This window comes from Lampris incognitus, chromosome 10 (assembly GCF_029633865.1).
Source record: "Lampris incognitus isolate fLamInc1 chromosome 10, fLamInc1.hap2, whole genome shotgun sequence".
NCBI classification, from domain to species: domain Eukaryota; kingdom Metazoa; phylum Chordata; class Actinopteri; order Lampriformes; family Lampridae; genus Lampris; species Lampris incognitus.
This window is the reverse complement of record NC_079220.1, coordinates 59,141,612-59,166,611: the sequence shown is the minus strand read 5'-3', so window position 1 is coordinate 59,166,611 and position 25,000 is coordinate 59,141,612. Positions and strand designations below refer to the sequence as shown.

Sequence of the window (25,000 nt, the reverse complement as noted above, 5' to 3'; positions counted from 1 at the left end):
CCGACCGCAACGACGCCTGCTCAATCTCTGCCATCCTGATCTGCTACAAGGAACTCACGTCAGTTAATCATGTCTGAGAAAGATCACGAGGCTGGGGTCACTTTTCTTTAGTACGTCCTGCAAGTCAGATTAGACGTGGTACAATATGCTTCACAGCCTGTGCAGGGAAGTGGTGGGGGGAAAAACATGGGCTATACCTTTGCATGTCATGATTACTTGTTGACTGTGATCTTATCGGATTCAAATCTCATCTTCACTTGTGTTTTCTCTTCACGTTCTCACAAATAGATAAACAGATCAATTTAATCATTCTGAGCCCATTCTCATTCCATGCCATCATATATTGACAAAGTGGCTGACACCAAGGCTACCCGTAGGCATCTACTGCAGGAGACATGGCAGGATAATGATGGCTTTTGCATCTGTATGAGATACGGCGGGTTATCCACCAGTCGCCTTAACCCAGAACCTAGCCAAACCTAACCTTACCACTTCTGAATCTGCATGTCATCCATTGTCCTCACTCAGGGTCGCGGGATGCCAGAGCCTATCCCAGCAGTCGTTGGGCGGCAGGTGGGGAGACACGCTGGACAGGCCACCAGTCCATCACAGGGCGGACACACACACACACACAATCACACCTAGGGACAATTTAGTACGGCTGAGTCACCTGACCTACATGTGTTTGGACTGTGGGAGGAAACCAGAGCCCCCGGAGGAAACCCACACAGACACGGGGAGAACATGCAAACTCCACACAGAGGACGACCCGGGACGACCCACCAAGGTTGGACTACCCCGGGGCTCGAACCCAGGACCTTCTTGCTGCGAGGCGACTGTGCTAACCACTGCACCACCATGGTGCTGTATCATTAATATTCAAAAATCAGGGCGCAAGTTTCACACTGGAGTCTATGGAACCAGCCACCACGCCTCATACAGATGCCTAATATATCACTGCTTTGTCAGTCACATCAATGTATCTGAGTATGGGACGAGAATGTGTTGTCATTTTGTAACGCCTCCATCAGGTCCCTACCTAACCCCCACCTACCTAAAACCACCTCACTTTTCCCTTTCACTCCTTGCAGATGCTGCTGGGGTGAGGGGGCACAAAAATACTACAAGTGAGTACAAATGTACGCCCATTATTTCCCCCTCCACCTCCCTCTGCAAGCTCCACCCATTGCTCAGTCAGCCTGGTGTACTTACGTTTCCCGGTCCACATCTTGAGCAAGCATAACTGATGGCAATTTGTTTTTTGTGTCCCCCCCCCCCCCCCGTGTCTCTACATTATGACTGCATGTTACCTTTTACAATAGTTATGTCAATCTTTCTTTAAGTCAGAAAGACTCCATGCTTTGGTTGTGTGTTGTTGTAATCCTTGTCTGTATCTCCTTGCTGAGTGTGTGATAAATCACATTTAACTTGCTGTCAAGTGGAAGCACCTCAGCGACGCAAGAGGATAAAGATCTGTGAATACCGGTCGGTCGCTAAGTGAGTGTGATGTTCAATCTTTTCGCAGTCTCTTCTGTCATGTGGTGTGTCACCAGCCTTAAATGCAACAACAAGAGTAAAAAGTGAAACCTCGAGCACGCTTCACTGAAAAGAAATCAATCAGACGACAGCAAACAGGCAAATTATGATCGGTAAAGAAAAAGGGACGAACGTGAGGTTTCAAACAGCAATAACCTCATTTAATCATCATCAACTCAGCCTCCCGAAGCTACGCAGATAACGGAGGAGGCAAACTGCACACAGGCCGGAGAGAAAGAGACCGCAGTAATGCGCTGTGTATATATATATATATACATACATATATATATATAATCCAGTGAGTCAAGCTGATGATTGCTTATGGCATGAAACAGGTTTGTACTGTCTCATAAATAATGTACTTGACTCACTGGATTATTTTGCTCCTTGTTTATTGAGCATTTTCTCTACCATGGAGTGTTTCTTTAAACAAAGTTATATATATATATATATATATATATATATGACCATGTGCATGTGTAAAATGTATGCGCACACACATGTAAGTCATCTGCATGATTGTTAATATGTGAGAGTTAGAGGGCACGACAAACGAGGGGGGGACTGAGATAGGGGGGTAAGAAAGACAAGGAGGTTCATGAAGAGATAGTCACAGCTTGTATGTAGCAATACATTACCACTAACCCGGGCCCCAAGAACAGAAAGGGGAGTGGGGGGGGGGTATGGCAAAGAAGTTGATGGATTTGAGAATTGCAGTGATAGGTGAGTTTTGCTTGGTACCATCTTTAAAGACCCGGTGAAATGAGAATTACAGCTCAACTAGAAAATGAAACTATGATTCTCCACATACAAATTAAACAAGTAGTCTATTAATTTATTTATAGTCTCTTTAGAGAACGTTCTGGTTAGGTCAATCTTCCAAGTGAATATACAATTTTCATGTCACAAGGTCTTTAAGGGCAAATGTTTTTCCTTTCAATGTGACCAAATGAGTTTGTGAAAATCCTACCTATGACTTCCCTCAACACCTTAGTCTAGCCCAAACCTACATCACCCACGTCTACTAACCAAGGTTCAAGCTCCTGTTTAAATCAGCGAGTAATAAACATCAACTACTGCTCATCCAGAGCCACCTCCACACACACACACACACACACACACACACACACACACACACATATCAGCATACACACTCAAACACAAACACATACATAAAACACACCCAGGTGTTTTGAAGAAAAAAAAGTCCTTGCCAGTTGTCTTGAAAACATTGTCGAGGTAGTATGATGTAGAAGCAGATGGAGTGTGACTATGTCGAGGTAGTATGATGTAGAAGCAGATGGAGTGTGACTATGTTGAGGTAGTATGATGTGGAAGGAGATGGAGTGTGACTATGTCGAGGTAGTATGATGTAGAAGCAGATGGAGTGTGACTATGTTGAGGTAGTATGATTTGGAAGGAGATGGAGTGTGACTATGTTGAGGTAGTATGATTTGGAAGGAGATGGAGTGTGACTATGTTGAGGTAGTATGATGTAGACGCAGATGGAGTGTGACTATGTTGAGGTAGTATGATGTGGAAGGAGATGGAGTGCAACAATGTTGAGGTAGTATGATGTGGAAGGAGATGGAGTGTGACTATGTTGAGGTAGTATGATGTGGAAGGAGATGGAGTGTGACTATGTTGAGGTAGTATGATGTGGAAGCAGATGGAGTGCGACTATGTTGAGGTAGTATGATGTAGAAGCAGATGGAGTGTGACTATGTTGAGGTAGTATGATGTGGAAGGAGATGGAGTGTGACTATGTTGAGGTAGTATGATGTGGAAGGAGATGGAGTTCGACTATGTTGAGGTAGTATGATGTAGAAGCAGATGGAGTGTGACTATGTTGAGGTAGTATGATGTGGAAGGAGATGGAGTGTGACTATGTTGAGGTAGTATGATGTGGAAGGAGATGGAGTGTGACTATGTTGAGGTAGTATGATGTAGACGCAGATGGAGTGTGACTATGTTGAGGTAGTATGATGTAGACGCAGATGGAGTGTGACTATGTTGAGGTAGTATGATGTAGAAGCAGATGGAGTGCGACTATGTTGAGGTAGTATGATGTGGAAGGAGATGGAGTGTGACTATGTTGAGGTAGTATGATGTGGAAGGAGATGGAGTGTGACTATGTTGAGGTAGTATGATTTGGAAGGAGATGGAGTGTGACTATGTTGAGGTAGTATGATGTAGACGCAGATGGAGTGTGACTATGTTGAGGTAGTATGATGTGGAAGGAGATGGAGTGCAACTGTGTTGAGGTAGTATGATGTGGAAGGAGATGGAGTGTGACTATGTTGAGGTAGTATGATGTGGAAGCAGATGGAGTGCGACTATGTTGAGGTAGTATGATGTAGAAGCAGATGGAGTGTGACTATGTTGAGGTAGTATGATGTGGAAGGAGATGGAGTGTGACTATGTTGAGGTAGTATGATGTGGAAGCAGATGGAGTGTGACTATGTTGAGGTAGTATGATGTAGAAGCAGATAGAGTGTGACTATGTTGAGGTAGTATGATGTGGAAGGAGATGGAGTGTGACTATGTTGAGGTAGTATGATGTGGAAGGAGATGGAGTGTGACTATGTTGAGGTAGTATGATGTAGACGCAGATGGAGTGCGACTATGTTGAGGTAGTATGATGTAGAAGCAGATGGAGTGTGACTATGTTGAGGTAGTATGATGTGGAAGGAGATGGAGTGTGACTATGTTGAGGTAGTATGATGTAGAAGCAGATGGAGTGTGACTATGTTGAGGTAGTATGATGTAGAAGCAGATGGAGTGTGACTATGTTGAGGTAGTATGATGTAGACGCAGATGGAGTGCGACTATGTTGAGGTAGTATGATGTGGAAGGAGATGGCGTGCGACTATGTTGAGGTAGTATGATGTGGAAGGAGATGGAGTGTGACTATGTTGAGGTAGTATGATGTAGACGCAGATGGAGTGTGACTATGTTGAGGTAGTATGATGTGGAAGGAGATGGAGTGTGACTATGTTGAGGTAGTATGATGTGGAAGGAGATGGAGTGCGACTATGTTGAGGTAGTATGATGTAGTATGACACCACAGTCATTGGCCGTATCACCAACAATGACGAGATGGCCTACAGAGACGAGATTCAGCACCTCACATCATGGTGTACTACCAACAATCTTGTCCTCAATGTGCAGAAGACAAAGGAGCTGATTGTGGACTTCAGGAGGTCTAGAAGCTGCAGCCACTCCCCCATTCACATCAATGGGGTGGAAGTGGAGCGTGTTTCCAGCTTTAAATTCCTTGGAGTCCACATCAGCAAGGACCTTCCGTGGACATTAAACACCCAGGCCCTTGTGAAAAAGGCCCAACAACGCCTGCATTTCCTGAGGAGGCTGAGGAGCGCCCGTCTACCCCCCAAAATTCTCACCAACTTCTACCACTGCGACCATCTGCATCTCAGTGTGGTACGGCAACTGCACCTCAGTAGACCAGAAAGCTCTGCAGCGGGTCGTCAAGGCGGCCCAGCATATCACCGGTACCCAGCTCCCAGCCATAAAAGACATTTATCACAAACGCTGCCTTCGAAGGGGTCTGAGCATCAGCAGAGATCCCACCCACCCCAACCATGGACTGTTCTCCCCCCTGTGCTCTGGGAGGCGCTACAGGAGCCTCAGAGCCCGCACTACCAGGCTCAAAAACAGCTTCTTTCCACAAGCTGTTGCCCACCTGAACCTGGCTACCCACTGAATGTCTGTAGATATTGTTAAATATTTTGTACTCCAGGTCTTTTTTAACTTATTTTTAGCTTTTGGTCTTCATGTGTGTGTATCTTATATTGTGTTTTCTGTGTTTGTCTGTGTCTGTTTTGCACTGTTTGGTGAAAACACAGCCCTCATTTCATTTTTAACATGTGTCTGCACACTGTTTTTAATGACAATAAAATTGAATTGAATTGAATTGAATTGAATGTGGAAGGAGATGGAGTGTGACTATGTTGAGGTAGTATGATGTGGAAGGAGATGGAGTGTGACTATGAGGAGGTAATATGATGTGGAAGGAGATGGAGTGTGACTATGAGGAGGTAATATGATGTGGAGATGGAGGGTGACTATGCTGAGGTAGTATGATGTGGAAGGAGACGGAGTGTGACTATGAGGAGGTAGTATGATGTTGAAGGAGATGGAGTGTGACTATGAGGAGGTAGTATGATGTTGAAGGACATGGAGTGTGACTATGAGGAGGTAGTATGATGTTGAAGGAGATGGAGTGTGACTATGAGGAGGTAGTATGATGTTGAAGGACATGGAGTGTGACTATGAGGAGGTAGTATGATGTGGATGTAGATGGAGTGTGACTATGAGGAGGTAGTATGATGTAGAAGGAGACGGAGTGTGACTATGAGGAGGTAGTATGATGTAGAAGGAAATGGAGTGTGACTATGAGGAGGTAGTATGTTGTGGAAGGAGATGGAGTGTTACTATGAGGAAGTAGTATGATGTGGAAGGAGACGGAGTGTGACTATGAGGAGGTAGTATGATGTGGATGTAGATGGAGTGTGACTATGAGGAGGTAGTATGATGTGGATGGAGATGGAGTGTGACTATGAGGAGGTAGTATGATGTAGAAGGAAATGGAGTGTGACTATGAGGAGGTAGTATGATGTTGAAGGAGATGGAATGTGACTATGAGGAGGTAGTATGATGTGGATGGAGATGGAGTGTGACTATGAGGAGGTAGTATGATGTGGAAAGACATGGAGTGTGACTATGAGGAGGTGGTATGATTTGGAAGTTGATGGGGTGTGACTATGAGGAGGTAGTATGATGTGGATGGAGATGGAGTGTGACTATGAGGAGGTAGTATGATGTAGAAGGAGATGGAGGGTGACTATGAGGAAGTAGTATGATGTGGATGGAGATGGAGTGTGACTATGAGGAGGTAGTATGATGTAGAAGGAGATGGAGTGTGACTATGTTGAGGCAGTATGATGTGGAAGGAGATGGAGTGTGACTATGAGGAGGTAATATGATGTGGAAGGAGATGGAGTGTGACTATGAGGAGGTAATATGATGTGGAGATGGAGGGTGACTATGTTGAGGTAGTATGATGTGGAAGGAGACGGAGTGTGACTATGTTGAGGCAGTATGATGTGGAAGGAGATGGAGTGTGACTATGAGGAGGTAATATGATGTGGAAGGAGATGGAGTGTGACTATGTTGAGGTAGTATGATGTGGAAGGAGACGGAGTGTGACTATGTTGAGGTAGTATGATGTGGAAGGAGACGGAGTGTGACTATGAGGAGGTAGTATGATGTTGAAGGAGATGGAGTGTGACTATGAGGAGGTAGTATGATGTTGAAGGAGATGGAGTGTGACTATGAGGAGGTAGTATGATGTTGAAGGAGATGGAGTGTGACTATGAGGAGGTAGTATGATGTTGAAGGAGATGGAGTGTGACTATGAGGAGGTAGTATGATGTTGAAGGAGATGGAGTGTGACTATGAGGAAGTAGTATGATGTGGATGTAGATGGAGTGTGACTATGAGGAGGTAGTATGATGTAGAAGGAAATGGAGTGTGACTATGAGGAGGTAGTATGATGTTGAAGGAGATGGAGTGTGACTATGAGGAAGTAGTATGATGTTGAAGGAGATGGAGTGTGACTATGAGGAAGTAGTATGATGTAGAAGGAGATGGAGTGTGACTATGAGGAAGTAGTATGATGTGGATGTAGATGGAGTGTGACAATGAGGAGGTAGTATGATGTGGATGTAGATGGAGTGTGACTATGAGGAGGTAGTATGATGTAGAAGGAAATGGAGTGTGACTATGAGGAGGTAGTATGATGTTGAAGGAGATGGAGTGTGACTATGAGGAGGTAGTATGATGTTGAAGGAGATGGAGTGTGACTATGAGGAAGTAGTATGATGTGGATGGCGTGTGACTATGAGGAGGTGGTATGATGTGGATGTAGATGGAGTGTGACTATGAGGAGGTAGTATGATGTAGAAGGAGACGGAGTGTGACTATGAGGAGGTAGTATGATGTGGATGGAGATGGAGTGTGACTATGAGGAGGTAGTATGATGTGGATGTAGATGGAGTGTGACTATGAGGAGGTAGTATGATGTAGAAGGAGACGGAGTGTGACTATGAGGAGGTAGTATGATGTGGATGGAGATGGAGTGTGACTATGAGGAGGTAGTATGATGTGGATGTAGATGGAGTGTGACTATGAGGAGGTAGTATGATGTAGAAGGAGACGGAGTGTGACTATGAGGAGGTAGTATGATGTGGATGGAGATGGAGTGTGACTATGAGGAGGTGGTATGATGTATATTATGTATATGCTAAAAATACCCTTTGCTCTCTGAACAAGCTCACATTATACACATCCCCAAAAGGTGAGAGATCGATAAGTCTTTAAATAACACACACACACACACACACACACACACACACACACACACACACACACACACACACACACACACAGACACACAAATCAAAGGCCCACGTTCATGATGGCATGTGGATGAAGGACGCAGATGACGGAAAGAAAAAAACATTGCACGTTGCCTTGGACACAATGAATCAGCTAGTCGGGGGGGAGATGGAGTTTGGGTGGATGGATGGACTGGGCGAGCATGTAAAAGAAGGGGGGACAGGTTGATGGCTTGAAAGCATCTGCAGACAGGCATGAAGGAGGAGTGACAGTTGAGGAGGCTTTAAGCCCAGTTATTGCTCTTTTTGAGCTGACCCACTGCACCTTATCATTGTGATGGACAACACTAGCAGTGTGTGTGTGTGTGTGTGTGTGTGTGTGTGTGTGTGTGACTGTGTGTGTGACTGTGTGTGTGTGTGACAGAGAGAGGGAGAGAGTATGCATGTTTTTTAATCAGAGTTTACTCGGCGTATATTCAGAAAACACAATTCTGGGAGCGTGTGGGTGCTTGCATGCATGCATGCACATCAGCAGTACTTGCAAGAGAGTTTAATGCATGTGGGTGTGGCCTGCATGCAGCGGGCCTCATTTATCCACACGTCCATACATGGATCAGTGTTGAATGCATGTGGGTGTGGCCTGCATGCAGCGGGCCTCATTTAGCCACACGTCCATACATGGATCAGTGTTGAATACATGTGGGTGTGGCCTGCATGCAGCGGGCCTCATTTATCCACACGTCCATACATGGATCAGTGTTGAATGCATGTGGGTGTGGCCTGCATGCAGCGGGCCTCATTTAGCCACACGTCCATACATGGATCAGTGTTGAATGCATGTGGGTGTGGCCTGCATGCAGCGGGCCTCATTTATCCACACGTCCATACATGGATCAGTTGTGACAGGTGATGCAAGTACTAGTTTGACATACTTCATATCGTCACCTTCTTAAAATAATGGCCTAAGTCATATTTTCAAGTTTTTCAAAAAACAGAATAAACTGACAAATTTTGTTTCAGTTTCAGTTTATTCTGTTTTTTTTTTAAAACTTGAAAATATGACTTAGGCCATTATTTTAAGAAGGTGACGATATGAAATGGATACATTTTACAAAAAAAACCCCACTTGAAATGATTTGCAAAAGATAAATATCATCAACGCCGTCAGCCCCAACTGTCTTGCATGATGAATGAAGCCCACTGTGTGTGGTGCCACCCCTGTGTGGGTGCAAGCAAATGGATGTTACTGTGTGGATGCATGCCTTGGCTCCAAATCTGATGCATGTGGGCCAATTCTGATGCAAACTCCTGCGTGTGCGTTTGCTCAGGTAGTTTGTTCCACTTCGTAGGCCGTGCAGAGCAACTTCTCTCGTGAAGTGGGTTTTGTCGTCAGGGAGGGCATTTCGACAGGGTTTTGTCGTCAGGGAGGGCATTTCGACAGGGTTTTGTCGTCAGGGAGGGCATTTCGACAGGGTTTTGTCGTCAGGGAGGGCATTTCGACAGGGTTTTGGGAGCTAGTGTGCATCGAAGTAATTCACTTCATGTCTCTGGTCAATGTTCATTCGGCGCCCGGCCTGAAACAAGCTGGTCCTGTGTGCAACGAGGCACTGACACTGCTGAGGTTGGGGATTCAATTCACACCCACGCTGCTTATCCAAAAGACCCTCTGCATACATTCACCTGTGAGACGTTAGCCTTACTAAAGGGCCACCCAGAGGTCTGTGGTGAAAACCTCGTGTTTTCACCACATGGGGTTTCTAACAGTGATTTGATGTTTGGTGGTGATGACGGACCACGTCTGCCTTCACACACCTGTGGTCAGCTCATCCTCCCTCCTGCATGCTTCTGTATACATGTGTTGGTGTGTGTGTCCATGCGAAGATGTGCCCAGGACGGTACCTCTTGAGTGCGCACCTTGCAGGTCTTGCAGACGGGCAGAGGGGAGGAGTAGTGGTGGAAGACCGAGCCGGACAGGTTGTCAATCATCAGCATGTCCCCCTCCAACGTGTCCTTGATCAGTAGAGACAAGCTGTCCAGCCACTGGCTTTCCTGGAACACAACAGACACACACATACCCGCACGGAGACGAACACACACGGACGCAGGCGGGCAGACCAGTATGGCCCGCAGGTGCAAACAAGTGCACATGCAGGCATGCAAGGACACAAGAACACGGAGGGAAACGCACAAACCACCATAAAGGTTAAAAAAGCGCCAGTATTCGCACACAGTAAATATATATATATATATATATATACATACGTATATGCATGATTTCACTGGCACAAGTGTGCCCACACACAAACACTGACTCTCCCTCAAACACACACACACACACACACACACACACACACACACACACACACACACACACACACACACACACACACACACACACACACACATTTCAAATGGCAAAAGCATGAACTCCTATAAGTTCTCTGCAAACAAATGATAGCGTTTAAATTGTGAGCTAGACAACCACAAACACTGTGGTCATCTCTGAAAAATCCTACCTCACCTTTTTTTTTCTCCCCAATTGTACCCGGCCAATTAGCCCACTGTTCCGAGCCATCCCGGTCGCCGCTCCACCCCCTCTGCCAATCTGGGGAGGGCTGCACACTATACCACATACCTCCTCCCATACATGTGGAGTCACCAGCTGCTTCTTTTCACTTGACAGTGAGGAGTTTCACCAAGGGGTCATAGCGTGTGGGAGGATCACGCTATTCCCCCCAGTTCCCCATCCCGCCCCGAACAGGTGCCCCAACCAACCAGAGGAGGCGCTAGTGCAGCAACCAGGACACATACCCACATCCAGCTTCCCACCCACAGACACGGCCAATTAGGGATGCCCGACCAAGCTGGAGGTAACACGGGGATTCGAACCAGCAATCCCCATGTTGGTAAGCAACGGAATAGACCGCCACGCCACCTGGACACCCCATCCCATCATGTGATTGGACTGTTAAACTCCTGTTCACATCTGAAAAAACAAACGTCCCCAGTGATTGTTGTGTGAGCCCAGATCCAGATCACCTCAGCGCCGAAGCCTTGGGTGCTGAGGGTGGTGCATTACATTTGATGCACCATTTCGTCGAAACAATTTAAGATGTGAGCTTTTGCCTTACAGTTTCAGTGTTAACATTTTTAAAGCAGCTTAAGTGATCCCTCCTTTCTTGAAACTCATCTAGCAAATTAGTTTTCTGAGAAAATTGTAGTAGCTCTGCCACACTGGGTGGAAACAGCTACTTGTCTGACATGGAGTTCTTTGTTTCGTGGTGTAGCAGTGTATTATTTTTGATATGAACGACCTCTATCGTGGTATGTATCGTTATCATGATATGAACGACCTATATCGTGGTATGCATCGTTATCGTTATATGAACAACCTATATCGTGGTATGTATCGTTATCATGATATGAACGACCTATATCGTGGTATGTATCGTTATCGTTATATGAACGACCTATATCATGGTATGCATCGTTATCGTTATATGAACAACCTATATCGTGGTATGTATCGTTATCATGATATGAACGACCTATATAGTGGTATGCATCGTTATCATTATATGAACGACCTATATCGTGGTATGTATCGTTATCATGATATGAACGACCTATATCGTGGTATGTATCGTTATCATGATATGAACGACCTATATCGTGGTATGTATCGTTATCATGATATGAACGACCTCTATCGTGGTATGTATCATAATCATGATATGAACGACCTATATCGTGGTATGTATCGTTATCATGATATGAACGACCTCTATCGTGGTATGTATCGTTATCATGATATGAACGACCTATATCGTGGTATGCATCGTTACCGTTATATGAACAACCTATATCGTGGTATGTATCGTTATCGTTATATGAACGACCTATATCATGGTATGCATCGTTATCGTTATATGAACGACCTATATCGTGGTATGTATTGTTATCATGATATGAACGACCTATATCGTGGTATGTATCGTTATCATGATATGAACGACCTATATCGTGGTATGCATCGTTATTGTTATATGAACGACCTATATCGTGGTATGCATCGTTATCGTTATTTGAACGACCTATATCGTGGTATGCATCGTTATCATGATATGAACGACCTATATCGTGGTATGTATCGTTATCATGATATGAACGACCTATATCGTGGTATGCATCGTTATCGTTATATGAAGGACCTATATCTTGGTATGTATTGTTATCATGATATGAACGACCTATATCGTGGTATGCATCGTTATCATGATATGAACGACCTCTATCGTGGTATGTATCATAATCATGATATGAACAACCTATATCGTGGTATGCATCGTTATCGTTATTTGAACGACCTATATCGTGGTATGCATCGTTATCATATGAACGACCTCTATCGTGGTATGTATCGTTATCATGATATGAAAGACCTCTATCGTGGTAGGTATCGTTATCATGATATGAACGACCTATATCGTGGTATGTATCGTTATCATGATATGAACGACCTATATCGTGGTATGCATCGTTATCGTTATATGAACGACCTATATCGTGGTATGCATCGTTATCGTTATTTGAACGACCTATATCGTGGTATGCATCGTTATCATGATATGAACGACCTATATCGTGGTATGTATCGTTATCATGATATGAACGACCTATATCGTGGTATGTATCGTTATCATGATATGAACGACCTATATCGTGGTATGTATCGTTATCATGATATGAACGACCTATATCGTGGTATGCATCGTTATCGTTATATGAACGACCTATATCGTGGTATGCATCGTTATCGTTATTTGAACGACCTATATCGTGGTATGCATCGTTATCATGATATGAACGACCTATATCGTGGTATGTATCGTTATCATAATATGAACGACCTATATCGTGGTATGCATCGTTATCGTTATATGAACGACCTATATCGTGGTATGTATCGTTATCGTTATATGAACGACCTATATCGTGGTATGCATCGTTATCATGATATGAACGACCTATATCGTGGTATGTATCGTTATTATTAACTCGTTATCGTAGAAATTAATTACTGCCATTAAATAATTGTCACTGAACTTACCATTATCTCTCTTGCTCGCTCTCTCTCTCTCCCCATGTGTGTCTTGTCTCAACAAACCATCTCTTCCCATCTCTTCTACTCTTCTACTCCCTCCCCTCTTGTGGCTTCATCAATCTACAAAGTATTTTTTCCAACATGTTGCCGAAATATGAGGAATATTTTCATTTTGACATCCTGCTTGGAATCAGTCTGTATCCTAAAGCAAGTGGCTGTCACCCACCCTCTCATCATTGGACTTTTAGGTCACTTTTGTGGCTCTCCACACCCTAAACTTCACAGAAGGCTGTTTGACGTGTCTTTAGCAGTCATCCATCCATCAACACAACTGCACTTCGGTAATGATTACGCTTATTTAGTGCCAGGGCGTTGCTTAACATCTGTCTCTCTTTTTATTTTGGTCTCCTTTCTCTCTCTGAATAATTGACTTGCCCTCTGTGCACTCTCTCTCCTCCTCACAAAGCCAAAAGTAAAAGAACAAACGGGACAAATTAGTTAAACAAAAAGCCTGTTAAAGAAAAATGAACGTAATCAAGGAGCAGCGATTAATCCTATTCTATTCTATTAATCCCCTTTACAAGAAAGGAAGAGAATGATTTCTCACAATCACTCCGTGATGTTGGTTCCACTTAAACTCACTCCAGAAAAAGTTCCCCGCTGGTTTTTTTGCAGGCTGTGCATGCATGGATAACTAATGCATGGATAACTAATGCATGGATAACTAATGCATGGATAACTAATGCATGGACAACTAATGCATGGATAACTAATGCATGGACAACTAATGCATGGATAACTAATAAATCGATGCTGTAGGAGGACTGATAACTAATGTATTGATACTGTAGGAGGACTGATAACTAATGTATTGATACCATAAGAGGACTGATAACTAATGCATTGATACCGTAGGAGGACTGATAACTAATGTATTGATACTGTAGGAGGACTGATAACTAATGTATTGATACTGTAGGAGGACTGATAACTAATGTATTGATACCGTAGGAGGACTGATAAATAATGCATTGATACTGTAGGAGGACTGATAACTAATGTATTGATACTGTAGGAGGACTGATAACTAATGTATTGATACTGTAGGAGGACTGATAACTAATGCATTGATACCGTAGGAGGACTGATAACTAATGTATTGATACTGTAGGAGGACTGATAACTAATGTATTGATACCGTAGGAGGACTGATAACTAATGTATTGATACTGTAGGAGGACTGATAACTAATGTATTGATACTGTAGGAGGACTGATAAGTAATGTATTGATACTGTAGGAGGACTGATAACTAATGTATTGATACTGTAGGAGGACTGATAAGTAATGTATTGATACTGTAGGAGGACTGATAACTAATGTATTGATACTGTAGGAGGACTGATAACTAATGTATTGATACCGTAGGAGGACTGATAACTAATGCATTGATACCGTAGGAGGACTGATAACTAATGCATTGATACCGTAGGAGGACTGATAACTAATGTATTGATGCTGTAGGAGGACTGATAAGTAATGTATTGATACTGTAGGAGGACTGATAAGTAATGTATTGATACTGTAGGAGGACTGATAACTAATGTATTGATACCGTAGGAGGACTGATAACTAATGTATTGATACTGTAGGAGGACTGATAAGTAATGTATTGATACTGTAGGAGGACTGATAAGTAATGTATTGATATTGTTGGAGGACTGATAACTAATGTATTGATACCGTAGGAGGACTGATAAATAATGTATTGATACTGTAGGAGGACTGATAAGTAATGTATTGATACTGTAGGAGGACTGATAAGTAATGTATTGATACTGTAGGAGGACTGATAACTAATGCACTGATGATGTAGGAGGAAACGCAAACTGACCGATTTGCCGGAAGACATGTAGTGACAGAAAAGATGACTCATGTTGTGTTTCCACCAAACGCGAAGCGAATTTTCACCTCGCTATATGTGCGTGAGTTTGATTGCAGGATCATTTATTTTTAATTGTGTTACTCTCGCAAGTTTGGCCGCAGGATCGAATACGTGAACCCACGACGATCAGCTTGTTCGCCATTTTCTGACTCGCTAGGACGTCAGGAGAATCTCAACATTGATAAGCTTTCGCGACACAGCGTCACGTATGTTTCTCGCTCAAAGTGAATATTGTCAACTTGCGCGAATACGTGAATGACGTGAAATTCGTGTATTGACGTTGCCTGGCGAATACACGCAAAGTCGCATCTTTGCATTGACTTTATATGTTATCTCATCGCATGAAAGAATTGCTTCGTGTTTGGTGTGAACACAACATTACAGGTACAGACAGCCGAATACACACACACACACACACACACACGCACACACAAACACACACAAACACACACACACACACACACACACGCACACACAAACACACACACACACACTTGACTCACCTGTGCCGGTGAGTACAGCTCCTGGCTGGAGTCAGTAGAGTTGTGTGGGCCCGGGTGCGTGGTGGCCATGTGACACATCCTCCTCGGCCCTTCTCCCCTCTCTCCCCCTGCCCCTCCTCTCTGCTTAATGCGTCCCTCTGGAACGTCTCCTCTTCCTCCTCCCACGGTGGCCAATCCTCCCTTCTCCCCTGCCCCACCCCCGCAGCCGGGGGCGCCCATGCAGCAGAGGGTGCCCTGGGCCAGCTCCAGCTCAATTTCCGCGTCCATCTCCGCCTCCTCTTTGGCCTCCTTGTTGGAGTCGTCCAGGTGCTTCATCAGCACGGCCACCACCACATTGATGAGCACGAACTGGGCGGTGAGCACAAAGGAGACAAAGTACATGGGCGAGATGAACTGAAGGCTGGGGTTGCAGGCGTAGTCCACGTCGGTGGCGTGGTCCGGCGGGCACTCCCGCAACGTATCCTTGTGGGGGGGGGGGGGAGTAGGAAAGTCAGGGATGCAAAGTACACAGTTGTACAAAAGTACACTGTTGTCACAATAACAAACAAGCCAACAAAACAATATATTTGCTTCTCATTTCAAAATGGAAGAGGATTTTGAGCATGCAGCACTCATGCAGCCTGGCCGCCGATCCTGCAGAGGTGCCCACGTATTGCACAGCCTTTATCCAGCTGCATCAGTCGGCACTGCTCTATAGCCATTATGCTGATGAACTAGATGAGGGTCATTCTTCTTAAATGAGCGAATACGTGTGTTGCAGGCCACTTGGATCCTTGCATCCCTGACATCTCGTGTGATCACATGCTAAATTGTGTTTTGCTCGAGCCAAAAGGCCCGGGCCATTATTTCCTCATCTGGAGAGATATGTTCATGTCTCAGTCTTCTTCTGTTTATTCTGCCTTGGTTTTAACATGTACAGACAGAGTTCAGTCAGAAGTGAACTGAATTGACAAGTGTCTGATTTGAACTGTGACCACACAGAAGCACCAGCCCGCGGAGCTGAAGCTGGTCTTTCTTATCTAACTACTAGATGTGACATTTACAAATTGTGATCCCTCACACATATCTCTCCTTTCTGCCCCCTCCGCCTTTGTTTTATTTTCCTTATAAATGATTGCTCCTTCAACCTTTTTGCGTCTCCACCCTCGATGGCGCTCTCGCTCATGCTGCTTTATTCCTGCTTGTCTCATTCAGTTTGGCCCTAATTTCCCCCCTCGGGAACAGATGGCACGAAGACTCGCTCTCTCCCTCTTCTCATGTTGTCCCCAGTCTCCCTCCTCCACTCTTCTCTCCGTCATTACAAGTCTTTGCTGTCTAAGCATCCTCCCATCTCACCCCTGCCCTCGTCCCTCTCCTCTTTCTCCTCCGTCATGTTCCCCTCTCCTCCCCTGTCATAAGTGCACGGCACCCCCTCCGGCTCTTAAATCAACCAAAGCGGCTCTAGCCTGAACGCGTGCTCCCCGCAGCACAGGCGCTGTAGTACTCTGACAGCAAAACGACAGGGTCTTGCACTGAGCGGTGGCTCTGCTGGCCTGCTTCATGCCCCACCTGCATCCTTTTCACGCCCTGAATCCACCGTGTGCTTCATAGCCCGCCCCCATCACAATCCGTTACGCTGTCCGCTCCCCTCGCCAGTCGTATGTGCGGAGGAGTTTCAGTGTTGGTGAATGGGAGGTAGGTAGGTGTGTTTTGGGAAAGTGGTGTGTGGCAAGCTTTACAAACTCCCAATGCTGAGTGGGCCCTTGTCCTGGGTTGTCACGCACCGCTTGGGTGAAATAGGCATGGGAAAAATGAAAGTGCATGTTTCAGACTGAGCACGATTTCCTTCAAGTTCGTGCTTGTTTAGCTTATTCTCTTTTTCTACCTTTTTTTCTCAGTGAATATTAAGTCAGTGAATTTCCCCCAATAACAGTAACTTTTTTCTGTGGAATCTTTTACTCGTTTCTCCCCAATTGCACTCGGCCAATTACCCGAATCCGAGCCGTCCCGGTCTCTGCTCCACCCCCTCTGCTGATCCGGGGAGGGCTGCAGGCTACCACATGCCTCCTCCCATACACGTGGAGTCACCGGCCGCTTCTTTTCACCTGACAGTGAGGAGTTTCACCAGGGGGACGTAGCGCATGGGGGGGATCACGCTATCCCCCCCAGTTCCCCCTCCCCCCCAAACAGGCGCTGCGACCAACCGACCAGAGGAGGCGCTAGTGCAGCGACCAGGACACATACCCACATCCGGCTTCCCACCTGCAGACACGGCCAATTGTGTCTGTAGGGACGCCCGACCAAGCTGGAGGTAACACGGGGATTCGAACCAGCGATCCCCATGTTGGTAGGCAACGGAACAGACCACTACGCTACCCGGATGCCCACACTAACTTTTCTTGTATATCTTTTATTTTGTGTCTTTTTGCATGCGTTGGAGTTTATCCAGGTTACATGGGAGAATGGCGTTAAAGTTCTTCTCTACCTGGTGTCTAGAACAGTACGGTACGCTTTACCTGCTGATTTTATTTAGATCCCAGTGGCTAATCTATTGCAGGAATTAATGAAGCTTTGGTTATATTCCTTGATGGAGATGAGGTCGGGCAAGACTTGGTAGTTTCTGTGCTGTAGTGTAACAACCATAATCCAGACAAACAAACACAACTTGTGATTCTATTCTTGTAAAATTCTCTTCTTCTTTTATAAGTGCTGTAATCTGTCTGCATCGCACATTTTAAAACCATGCTCATACACTTATTCATGCCTTACCCTGAATTTGAGACTCAGAAATTCAGCTCGTCTCACACAACGCAGCTGAAATACCCCAGTAGACCGGGTCCATTGACACGATGACCTCCTCATTTGCCTCAGTTGGTATTTACAACCTATTTCCAAGTGAATGTCCACTCATAGTTCGTTAACTTCCACTAGATTATTTGAGGAGCTCCTGATATTAATATATTTTGCATAAAAGCAAGAATAATGACATGGGGAGGATGCTATGTTGAAAATCCATCCTGAATCTTAATCCACTTCCTTCATTAAGTTTGGATATTTCAATGAATTTTCTTCAACATGAAATAACTACTAAAATCCAGAGAACCACCATCTGCTCACATGTTCACCAGGTGCTTTACGGTGCACAAACAGCTAAGCTCGAGTCCAGAAAGCCTTACAACATGAACACATTCCTGATAAAACTACCAACCACCCCTAACCCCCAGGAGTAGATGTGGAGCGGTACCTTCATGATGCCGTTCCAGTTGTCGCCTGTGGAGACTTGGAACAAAGTAAGGAAGGCCATGCCAAAGTTCTCAAAGGTGGCGTGACGACTCATACCCTCACATGGGTAGTCCTCGTTACACACTGGGAAAAACGGGTTGGCGTGTACGGTGAATGAGACAAGAAAGGATGGAAGAGAGCCACGGGACGTTGAAAGAGGGGGAAAGAGGTATGGCAGATATGGACAAAGGATGTTTCAGGGAGGATGAAAGATCAAAAACAAAGAGACAGAGACACAAAGGGGGTAGTTAAATATATATGTTTGTTTGTTTATTTATTTATTTATTTATTTTGTGGATTTTTATTTTTCCTGCTTTATCTCCTCAATTGTATCTGGCCGATTACCCCACTCTTCCGAGCCATCCCGGTCTCTGCTCCACCCCCTCTGCTGATCCGGGGAGGGCTGCAGACTACCACATGTCTCCTCCCATACATGTGGAGTCACCAGCCGCTTCTTTTCACCTGACAGTGAGGAGTTTCACCAGGGGGACGTAGCGCGTGGGAGGATCACGCTATCCCCCTCAGTTCCCCCTCCCTCCAAACAGGTGCCCCTACCGACCAGAGGAGGCGCTAGTGCAGCGACCAGGACACATACCCACATCCGGCTTCCCACCCGCAGACATGGCCAATTGTGTCTGTAGGGATGCCCGACCAAGCCGGAGACAACACGGGGATTCAAACCGGCGATCCCCGTGCTGGCAGGCAACGGAATAGACCGCCACGCTACCTGGATGCCCAGGAAGTCGTTCATTAACTGTCATATGTTATGGAAGTGCAAATGCTGCTTGTAGATTGATTTCTCCTTTAATAAGAGCAAACTGTGTCTCACCATTTACCTGTGCTGCCACACCTGATCACCATCATGCAGCGCGGTCCACACATTTTGTATTGAGTGCACAAATAATGTGATGTGTTCTTAGGACAGGCCAATTTTCTGTTGTGTGCAACTCACCCAGTTCTCCAAACAGCTCTACCCCCAAGGCAGCGTAGATGAAGAACAGCAGCATGAAGAGCAGGCCCAGGTTACCCACCTGCAGCACACACACACACACACACACACACACACACACACACACAAGATAACACACAAGATAACACATAAGATAACCACTGGCAAAAACTGTCCAAAGCAGCTATGTTACAAGCCATACACGTAAAAAACTGAATTGTTGCCACATAAAGTTTTCACTGTGGTAGTTTTCATAGCTTTTTTAGTTTTTATTGATATCTTTCTTGTTCTTTTGCCCTTTATTTATTTGTTTACTATTTTATGATATCCAGGAGAAGACCTTGAAAATGCACACATTGGTCATTGTTACACTGTGATGGCACTGTTGATGGTGTCGCAGCTGCATAACCTGAATATGCCTTCAATGATGCCTCTTTATGTTTCATATGCTCGGCTTAATAATATCCAATGTGTAAACCTTTTTTTAACTTTAGAACAACCACACTTTTGGTAATTCTTGAGCATCAAGCCCCTATTTCACACTCAACTGTAGAACATAATAGGATGACCCAATGATCTACCAAGGGGCTAGAAAGGGGAATTTCATCTCACGGTGAGATATCGGCCATTTGACAACATGGAGACCTGCAGCCTTGCTTACTGTACTGGAGCTGTTGAACGTATGGTGTGGTATGGTACTGGCATGAAGGTATGGTGTGGTATGGTACTGGCATGAAGGTATGGTGTGGTATGGTACTGCCATGAAGGTATGGTGTGGTATTGTACTGCCATGAAAGTATGGTGTGGTATTGTACTGGCATGAAGGTATGGTGTGGTATGGTACAGCCATGAAGGTATGGTGTGGTATGGTACTGCCATGAAGGTATGGTGTGGTATGGTACTGCCATGAAGGTATGGTGTGGTATTGTACTGCCATGAAGGTATGGTGTGGTATGTTACTGGAATGAAGGTATGGTGCGGTATTGTACTGGCATGAAAGTATGGTGTGGTATTGTACTGCCATGAAGGTATGGTGTGGTATGGTACTGCCATGAAGGTATGGTGTGGTATGGTACTGGAATGAAGGTATGGTGTGGTATGGTACTGGCATGAAGGTATGGTGTGGTATGGTACTGGAATGAAGGTATGGTGTGGTATGGTACTGGAATGAAGGTATGGTGTGGTATGGTACTAGCATGAAGGTATGGTGTGGTATGGTACTGGCGTGAAGGTATGGTGTGGTATGGTACTGCCATGAAGGTATGGTGTGGTATGGTACTGCCATGAAGGTATGGTGTGGTATGGTACTGCCATGAAGGTATGGTGTGGTATGGTACTGGCATGAAGGTATGGTGTGGTATGGTACTGGAATGAAGGTATGGTGTGGTATGGTACTGCCATGAAGGTATGGTGTGGTATGGTACTGGAATGAAGGTATGGTGTGGTATGGTACTGGCATGAAGGTATGGTGTGGTATGGTACTGGAATGAAGGTATGGTGTGGTATGGTACTGGAATGAAGGTATGGTGTGGTATGGTACTAGCATGAAGGTATGGTGTGGTATGGTACTGGCGTGAAGGTATGGTGTGGTATGGTACTGCCATGAAGGTATGGTGTGGTATGGTACTGGCGTGAAGGTATGGTGTGGTATGGTACTGCCATGAAGGTATGTTGTGGTATGGTACTGCCATGAAGGTATGGTGTGGTATGGTACTGCCATGAAGGTATGGTATGGTATGGTACTGCCATGAAGGTATGGTGTGGTATGGTACTGCCATGAAGGTATGGTGTGGTATGGTATTAGCATGAAGGTATGGTGTGGTATGGTACTGCCATGAAGGTATGGTGTGGTATGGTACTGCCATGAAGGTATGGTGTGGTATGGTACTGCCATGAAGGTATGGTGTGGTATGGTACTGCCATGAAGGTATGGTGTGGTATGGTACTGCCATGAAGGTATGGTGTGGTATGGTACTGCCATGAAGGTATGGTGTGGTATGGTACTAGCATGAAGGTATGGTGTGGTATGGTACTGCCATGAAGGTATGGTGTGGTATGGTACTGCCATGAAGGTATGGTGTGGTATGGTACTAGCATGAAAGTACTTGTTCCCTCCCTTGTTCTTCCCAATTGTATGCAGCCAGTTACTCCACTCTTCCGAGCCATCCTAGTCTCTGCTCCACCCCCTCTGCTGATCCCGATCTGGGGAGGGCTGCAGACTACCACATGCCTCCTCCCATACATGTGGAGTCACCAGCCACTTCTTTTCACCTGACAGTGAGGAGTTTCACCAGGGGGACGTAGCGCGTGGGAGGATCACGCTATTCCCCCCAGTTCCCCCTCCCTCCAAACAGGTGCCCCTACCGACCAGAGTAGGCGCTAGTGCAGCGACCAGGACACATACCCACATCTGGATTCCCACCCACACACATTGCCAATTGTGTCAGTAGGGACGCCCGACCAAGCCGGAGGTAACACGAGGATTCAAACCGCCTTCTCCATGTTGATAGGCAATGGAATAGACCACTACGCTACCCGGATGCCCTGGTACTTGAAATATTAATTTGGTGTGGTTCATCTTTGGACTTTTTCCTGCTGAGGAGCAGTGTGTTTGAGAAGGGCATGACTTGTATCTTTGAAGAAGTCATTACTAGTTGGTTATTTTCAAGCGGCTACATGATGTTTCGGAGCTGCCTTTCAAGTTACAAGGCTGTACAACAGAAAGCGAGAATTGAACTGTAGCTAAACAACTGTGCTGTAATGCACTGGTTCCTTGCCAGTTCAGTGAGCTCTGCAAAGACCTGGCTCCACTCCCTCCGAGTCTGAGACACAAGAGAACCCAACCCTGCTGTGCTGTCATTGTATCCTACATTAGTTTGCTGCTGCGGCTTTGTGGGTTTAGCGGGTTTGAGAGTCGGCTATACAGACCTCTCTTAATGCTGATCATGTTGCGTAGTAAACAATACAAACACTAATTCTATTACAGGGATACAAAACCCGACCTAATATCCGATGTCACAGTACACACACTGGCTCTGTGTACTTAAAACGTTGTTCTACCGGTGATGTGAAGCTGCAACATCTTCCCCAATAACGAGTCGCTTCTATAATGGCCCTCGTCCCTAAGTTGTTTAGATGGGTATGGATATTGCTTGGGATAGCAAAACGGGAATTTCCTCTTTGCACTCAGGAGACTTCAGACTGTGGATCATAAATTAGATGTATAACAATGGCAAAGCTTGTTCTAAAGAGATTACACACTGGTCAGATTGTATTAAGCAGATTCTTATTTGAGCCGCTTGTTTGCTCAACTTGAAGGCAGGGCCGGCAGGGCTGTAACAATGCGTACTCATGGGGGAATTTAGAGCGCCGTGGATAATAGGAGACTATAGACAATGAGGCTTTGTTTTGAGGGGAAGGTCTGAATAAATGGAAGCCAAGTCAAATCCTTGGAATTAGGTGCTGTAAACTTCCCAGCTAAGGGATTTCAGGCTAATACTATCCCAGGGAAACTACTGTCTACAGTTACTATACCACAGACCCAAGACACAAACAAGCACACCATCAAGTGAGGGAGTTGTGAGCTTGCAAACTGGTAATGTAAAAATGTAATACAAAAAAGCTGTCATACAAAAATGAGGTAACACTTTAGTATGGGGAACGTAGTCACCATTAATTAGGTGCTTATGAGCATGCAAATTAGCAACATATTGGCTCTTAATTGGTCATTATTACGTACTCATTAATGCCTTATTCTGCATGGCCTTATTATACCACCAGTAAGCCATTAACTATGAGTTTTCCCTCTATAACCTCAGAAGTATTGCTTATTAGTAGTACCATCTCAATATGCTTTGCTTAGTATGGCCTTTATAAGGTGGTAGTACCACAAGAAGAGTTATTCTCCCTTACTAACACTTAATGAGTATGGTCTGTTCTTACATAACAACACACAAAACTACAAGTGTTCATAGTGTTAAATTACTGTAAATTAAGTGTTTGTTACTTAGAATTTGTTCCCCATACTAAAGTGACATCTTGGTCATTACTAATTCACGAATAATTACGTTTTTTTATGTTCCCCATACTAAAGTGTTACCAAAAATGAATATCAGTCCATCCATTATCCAAGCCGCTTATCCGAATTCAGGTCACAGGGATGCTGGAGCCTATCCAAGCAGTCATTGGGCGGCAGGCGGGAGACACCCTGGACAGTCCACCAGTCCATCACAGCCCAGCCCCTCCCACCCCCCACCACACCACACCACCCCCACCACACCACACCACACCACCACACACACACACACACACCTTGGGACAATGTAGTATGGCCGATTCACCTGACCTACATATCTTTGGACTGTGGGAGGAAACCCACGCAGGCACGGGGAGAGCATGCAAACTTCATACAGAGGACGACCCCCAAGGTTGGACTACCCCAGGGTTCGAATCCAGGACCTTCTTGCTGTGAGGCCACCGCACCAACCATTGCGCCACCGTCCCGCCCTGAATATCAGTCCTTCCTGACAAATTTTGCAAATGCTATTGCTAAAGACTGAGCTACAGTGCTTTTTATGTTCCTAAAGGTAGTCACGCTGTATCAATAAATATTAGGACCGCCTTCCTTTTGATGTGCTGCTCTTCATTTGCATAATTTTATGCTACTGAACACAAGGTTGAAAGTGCTTCCTTAAATCATGGCTGCCTCTTCATCTATAAATGGCTTTAGTTGTTTAAGTGTATTTTCAAAGGGAAACTGATGTGGAGTCATAGCGTCAGCCTGGATTTACTTGGGAGACGTCGTGGAAGGAGCACAAAGACCAGAGCGTGCTCAGATTACATACACTCATTAAACAGTTCTCGGCATCAGTCCACATTATTACAGATCTTGCAAAAGATAATAAGAATGAAAAAAGACGAGTCAATGCAATGATGGTTGAATTTCTTGAAATTGATTAAATGAAAAGATAATTCAATTTTGATAGCTAACATGGGGAATGTGCCCCATTACCTTTAGCCCAGGCTAATTTAATTCATTATGTCCCTTTGGACCTAACGTAATGGACGTAATAGCTGTGCAGGCTTCCATTTGGAGTGCTGCATGAGTTCTAGATCTGACACGTCTAAGCTCGAGTTCATCTCTAAATCAGCGCAAACCATCTTCATAAATGTGATATAGTTGTGGGTGTGTGTACACTTAATCTGTGTTTTTTTTTCTTTCTACAAAGAACTGTGTTTGGCATGTGACTGCTCTCTAGGGTCTGTGTGAGGGGCGGGTCTTAGT

At 45.0% G+C, this 25,000-nt stretch overlaps 1 protein-coding gene across 1 annotated transcript in view; it reads right to left on the bottom strand.

Annotated features, from left to right (window-relative positions):
• Nucleotides 1–25,000, bottom strand: part of LOC130119999 (voltage-dependent T-type calcium channel subunit alpha-1I-like) — a 287,779-nt gene that overhangs the window by 10,545 nt on the left and 252,234 nt on the right. Inside the window, exons 29-33 of the mRNA XM_056288611.1 lie at nucleotides 19,720–19,798; nucleotides 18,730–18,851; nucleotides 15,507–15,968; nucleotides 9,855–10,004; nucleotides 1–43 (exon numbers count right to left, since the gene is read on the bottom strand). The exon at nucleotides 1–43 is cut by the window's left edge and continues 95 nt beyond it. Coding sequence (XP_056144586.1) covers nucleotides 1–43; nucleotides 9,855–10,004; nucleotides 15,507–15,968; nucleotides 18,730–18,851; nucleotides 19,720–19,798 — 856 coding nt within the window. The remainder of the gene's footprint in view (nucleotides 44–9,854; nucleotides 10,005–15,506; nucleotides 15,969–18,729; nucleotides 18,852–19,719; nucleotides 19,799–25,000) is intronic.